Here is a 6,526-nt window from a genome sequence, read left to right as displayed (position 1 = left end):
ATAGAGAGGGATGAGGGATGAGAGGGATGAAGCTTGTGTAACCTAAACTGGGGTTTGGGATTGAGAGAGGGTTTATATATAGAGAGCCTAAAATTTGGTATGGTCGCGTAAGTGAAATTTCATTTGCCGCTTTTTTGTTTTCGGCATACAATGACATTCATTTATTAGAAGTGTCATCTGTTGAGCGCATCAAATTTAACGAAAACGCGCGTTTTCTTTGGATGACAGGATTCTGTAATCGTAATGTCATCTGAGAATCGAGCGTATTTTTTAGTTCGCCTTCAGATGACATACAGTTAAAATATTGTCACGAAAAATATTCAGATGACACGAAAACAAATGTCTGTCATGTATCTTGTGTCATGTGAAAGGGAAAATGGCATAGTGTTAAGCGGCTCTGAATATAAGTTGATAGGTAAAATTCCAAAATAGCTTTTATTATTATTATTATTATTATTATTATTATTATATTTACCTCTGATACACCCCGTGTATGAATTCCTTTTGAGCTTGCAATTTGCACAACATAGACTCATCCTAATTATCATGTGTTGGTATTCCCTTAATAAATGGATTTATTAGGATTTGAACAGAGACTCTAAAATAATATCAATGAACCATTTGGTCCAAAAGTAATTTAAGTTGATAGGTGATGAGATGTTGGGATCTAGACGTCCTTCCGAGTTTGCTTACTATACATGTACTTGGATTGGGATACACTCATATAATCACGTTAGTGTCAAGTGATAGGAAGGGAATGATATATAGAGAGTGAGTGAGTGAGTAGAAAGAGAAAGTGTGGATCCTTTATTGTGGGGTGGGGATCCTCTTATTATAGGCTTGCCCTTGTGGTGTAATGACAGTCTTTACTGCCTCTAGCTTGGGTTAGGGCATGATTGCCAGTTTTGGCTATGTGTGACAACGAGGTGATTAGGCTTTGCTAGTGGGCCTAACTAATCCTCGTTAGGATGTTGTTTGTGGGCCTTCGAAGCCCATATGCTTCATCAATAGATAAAGCTCCAAAATTGCTTTTTTATTATTATTATTATTATTATTATTATTATTATTATTATTATTATTATTATTATTATTATTATCATCATCATCATCTTTCACACATCCTTATGTTAATCCCCTTTGAAACCTTGAAGTATGTTTAACACAAATTCATCTTGAAATTTTATCAACAAATGAAGTTGTTAGGATTTCAACTTCAAACTACTTGTTTGGAGAGTTTAATACTATGTTAAAAAAACTAATTTGACCAAAAGTTTAACCTGATACGTAAAGTACAACATTGATTTTATTATTATATGTGATAAATTCATGTGCGTGAATGCTTATTGATTTGAGGTTTGTACAATACAAACCCATCTTGCTATCTATTGAAATTCTATTAACAAAATGGAATTATAAAGATTTTTAAATTATTTGATCTAAGTGACTTTGTTACTGTGTCAAGAAACCAATTTAACCAAAAGGTTAAACAGGTAGGTAAAACCAAATAATGTTTCTGTTAATCATTATTTAATAACTAGAAGTTCAATAGTATATATAATTATGTGTGTGACAAATAACATCTAGTAATAGCTTTTATTGAGTGGTTAAAAGTTCCAAATCGTTTAAACTATCGATTTTTTATTCGAATCCTAATATACACAACAAACTATAATTAGGAAAAATATAAAGGGTCCATTTGATATATCGTAATTCAATATAATGTAATCAAAATTGTAATGGAATGGAATGGAATGGAATGGAATGGAATAGTGATTTTATTACCATGTTTGGTTGACAAATAAAAAAGAAAATGATGGAATGTAATTACCATTACAATACTTGTGTCTTCCTAATTAAATGTAATCATAAAATTTTATTTATATAATTAAAATAAAACAAATATGAAACCGTGAAAAATATGAAAAATTGCAAAAAAAAAAAAATTGAATCGAAATCAAATATAAAATTATTAGATTAACTGAAATCAATAAATTAGTGTATAGTTTTTTGTTTTTGTTTTTTTATTTTTTTATTTTTTTATTTTTTTCTCGTTTTTTTAATTTCCATCTTTAATATTTTTCACTGTTTTTCTCTTGTCTCCTTTTTCCGGTTTCCCTTTTTCTCTTTTTTTCTCTTTTTCAATTTTTCATGTTTTTCTACATTTTACGTTTTTTACAAGAATGAGAGGTTAGATTGAGATTTGAGATTTTGACAAATAAGAGGTTAGATGGAGTTTTGAAAGTAGGAATTAGGATTAGATGTTTTAGATCTAACAATAATTCAAGTCATTTTTCTATGTAATGGGAATTACAAGATTTAAGATTTGTTGAAAAAAATTTAACTCATGGTTCTCTCATTCCATTACAACAAAATTGTAATGTGCAATCAAACATGGTAACGAACCTTCAATATAATGATCATTCCATTACAAATATCATTACATCTTACTGAACGGGACCAATGGATATGTCACGAGTTTCAAACCGAACAATAGAATTAATTATAAAAAGAAATAATGACCTAGGATACACGAGTCATGCACGTGCTATCCAAATATACGTTATCAAAATTTCCTAGGCACTAGTACCCACATGAAAATGAAGCATATGATTCTCTTCTTTATTTAATAAGTTGAGAAGTAATATTATAATAGTTTGAAAGTACAAAATTGCATAATGCATGCCCACTAATTAGGTTAGATTAGTTTTTGATTAGATGCTAATTAATTGCTATATATATACCATTTTTGGGTTCCACTCTTTTTTATTTCTACTATTAGAAATCTCATGCCCACGCCCTCCCCACTCAAATATCCTATTTGTCACTCATATTCTTCTCCTACCTTTTTGCATAATTCCTCATTTTCTGCCACTAATTATACTTATTTTTGCCTAATTAATTATGAATTATGCACATAATTAATTACCAAGTTGCATGACTCTTGGGTAAAATTTTATTAATTTTGATTCACCCAATTTACAACAAAACGATCTGTAAACATATTCATAAATTGTAGAATCGTCGCGAAATTCATCGAGCTTCGATAGACTTTGTAATATCTTCAAAATTTAATGCTTCTTTTAATTCGGGTTAATTTCAAATAAAAGTATGTGGTTTCACATTTTTGCAGATTGGTACTTATGGTTGGTAAAATTTTCATTTTTCCAAATTTGGCATATAACGACCTTAAAATGAAAATTTTTAAAAAATAAATGATATTTTAGCAACTTTAATTCTTCAAATTTTTAACGTTATTTAGGTGTTATTTTTTATGAGAAAGAAAGTTAACGTTTAGAGACAGAAAACTCCAAAATTTATGATTTTGAAAAATAAAAAATGTGGTTCCATAGTAAATATGATACTAAACAACTCTAATGGGTATTTAGTTGCTCATTTTCATGCTTCTGTTTGCCCTTTCACTTCAAAAATGAGAGTTTTAGGTGTTTGGTTAGTGATCTTCTGTTTATCTTTTACACCTGAAAAGTAACATTTTACAAAAGCTGGGAATCCGTGCTTTTTGAAAACTAGTTTTTTCTAACATCAAACAGAAACATCAAAACAAACGCACCCTAATTCTTAAAATTTTCACTTTGAGCTTGTTATCGGTTAAATTTGAAAAGATGAAAATTTTATCAACCACACGTATCACCAATCTGCAAAAAAAAAAAAAATGAAACCACCGAGTTTTATTTGAAATCAATTTATTGATAACTTTAAATTGAATAAAAGAAAGAAGATTACTTGAACAATTTTATATTTATCATCATTAATTAATTTGAGAGAATCTAGTACAAATTTAACTATATATATATATACATATACAGGAATTTTCCTTAATTAATTACTTCTTGATCATGTATAAATAGATGTTAGCATCCCAATCTATCATTCAATCTTAAAAACAAATAACAAAATTATTAGTTACCTCTAATGGCAACACTAAACAAAGTCACAAAATTTCTCCTCTTCATTCTCCATCTATTCTTCATCTCTAATCAATCTTTAGCTAAGCAAAAAAACCCTAACAACAGACTAATTCTGAGTCTGACCCATTCTTCAACTTCTCTTCCTCATCCAAAACACTCAAGAACCAAACTTACCCAACTAGACCAAACCATGATTGAACCACTTAGAGAAGTAAGAGATGGCTACTTAATATCTCTAAACATTGGCACACCTCCACAAGTCATTCAAGTATATATGGATACAGGCAGTGATCTCACTTGGGTTCCCTGTGGAAATCTCTCTTTTGATTGCTTGAATTGCGACGAATACAAGAACAGTAAGTTAACTTCTGCATTCTCATCTTCTTCTTCTTCAACATATTACAGAGATTCATGTTCTAGCCCCTTTTGCATCGAAATTCATAGCTCAGATAACCCTTTTGATTCCTGCACTATGTCAGGGTGTTCTTTAGCTACTATTGTCAAGGGAAATTGCCCTAGACCTTGCCCTTCTTTTGCTTACACTTATGGAGCTGGAGGGGTTGTGATTGGAACCCTAACTAGAGATTCAATTAGGGTTCATGAAAATAGGGGTTTTAGTTTTAGAGAGATTTCTAAGTTTGTTTTTGGGTGTGTTGGTTCTACTTATCATGAACCAATTGGAATTGCAGGATTTGGAAGGGGGAAACTTTCTTTCCCATCCCAATTAGGGCTTGTTAAAAAGGGGTTTTCTCATTGTTTCTTGCCTTTCAAATACTCAAATAACCCAAATTTTTCAAGCTCGTTGATTATAGGAGATGTTGCATTATCTTCTAATGATAAAGATGATAACTTTATGCAATTTACTCCAATGTTGAAGAGCCCTATCTACCCTAATTACTACTACATTGGTCTAGAATCCATAACCCTAATTGGTGACAACAACATTAGTGCAATTAATACTCAAGTGCAATCAAATTTGAGGGAATTTGATTCATTAGGTAATGGAGGAATGTTAATTGATTCAGGAACTACTTATACCCATTTACCTGAACCACTCTATTCTCAACTTCTTTCAGCTCTTAAATCAGCCATTGATTATCCTAGGGCTTTTGAGGTTGAAATGAGAAGTGGGTTTGATCTTTGTTACAAGGTTCCTTGTTCTGATAATAGTTCATCAAATGGGTTTGAATTTCCAGCAATTAGTTTCCATTTTTTGAACAATGTGAGTGTTGTTTTGCCTCAAGAAAACCATTTTTATGCTATGAGTGCTCCAAGTAATTCAAGTGTGGTGAAATGTCTGCTGTTTCAAAGCATGGAAGATGGGGATTTTGGACCTGCTGCTGTTTTTGGGAGCTTTCAGCAACAGAATTTGAAGGTTGTTTATGATTTGGAGAATGAGAGAATTGGGTTTCAACCAATGGATTGTGCTTTAGATGAAACTTCTTAATTGCAGCAATTTTGATTTTATGCTGATTACTTGATTAATCAATGGATATGTCTCATCATTTAGTTTCAAGTTATTAAATTATCTTTTATTCTAATATGTTTTGCTTCTTTGTATAATTAAGTTTTGTTTTTCATATAAAAAATGAGATATTTTATGCATACTACACGTCATTCGTATATTAGACTGATAATTTGATGTTACATATACTTTAATCAATAAAAATAGGCTTAATATATCACCAGCTCCCTGAACTTGTTCATAATAGTAGATTGGTTCCCTAAATTTTACAAGTGTCTTACCAGCTCTCTAAAATTGTCCATAAAAAATTATTAGCTCCATGAACTTTGCAAATATCTCACTAGCTCCCTAAACTTGTTTATTCTGTAACAACTAAATACAAAAACCATAATACTAACTCAGATTAATATGCAAAAATACCCCTAACATTTTGGGTCAGAAGTAATTTTACCCCTAACATCTAAAATGGTGCAATTTTATCCCTAACGTTGGAAGCCAAGAGCAATTTACCCCTAACATTGATAAATTGGGTTAATTTGAGAAATAATTCATCAAACTGTCTTCTCGGTCATGAATCTTGTCATCTACACTTCACACGTGCGTCATTTTATCAGTAACAAATCACAAACATATGTTGGGATGTGAAAAAAATAAAAAAAATACCGACTTTTGTACGAATTGGACAAAAAAAATTCACCAAATTTATAAATTTGCTCTTGGCTACTAATGTTAGGGGTAAAATTGCACCATTTTAGACGTTAGGGGTAAAATTACTCTTGGCCCAAAATGTTAGGAGTATTTTTGCACTTTAATCTGAGTTAGTATTATGATTTTTGTATTTAGTTGTTACGGAATAAGCAAGTTTAGGGAGCTAATAAATTTTTATGGACAAGTTTAGGGAGCTGGTGATACGAAATAAGCAAGTTTAGGAAGCTGGTGATACGAAATAAGCAAGTTTAGGGAGCTGGTGAAACACTTGACAAGTTCAGGGAGCCAATCTACTATTATGGACAAGTTCAGAGAGTTGGTGATGTATTAGGCCATAAAAATATGGGACAATTACAAAACTAGCACCTTTTAAGGGGTTAGTTTTCTTTTCTAACACACTTTCAAAATCTCACCAAAACTAACACAT

The 6,526-nt window shown here is 31.0% G+C and overlaps 1 protein-coding gene across 1 annotated transcript; it reads left to right on the top strand.

Moving 5' to 3' along the window:
• The first annotated feature begins 3,930 nt into the window (after positions 1-3,930).
• On the top strand, positions 3,931-5,373 carry LOC136207405 (probable aspartyl protease At4g16563). Its single transcript, XM_065998667.1, has one exon. The coding sequence runs from the start codon at positions 3,931-3,933 to the stop codon at positions 5,371-5,373; it is 1,443 nt and encodes a 480-aa protein (XP_065854739.1).
• The last annotated feature ends 1,153 nt before the right edge of the window (positions 5,374-6,526 follow it).

The sequence above is a fragment of the Euphorbia lathyris genome, chromosome 9 (genome assembly GCF_963576675.1).
Source record: "Euphorbia lathyris chromosome 9, ddEupLath1.1, whole genome shotgun sequence".
In the NCBI taxonomy this organism is placed as follows: Eukaryota; Viridiplantae; Streptophyta; class Magnoliopsida; order Malpighiales; family Euphorbiaceae; genus Euphorbia; species Euphorbia lathyris.
The sequence above is the reverse complement of the archived record's forward strand: the minus strand, read 5'-3'. Positions and strand labels throughout refer to the sequence as shown.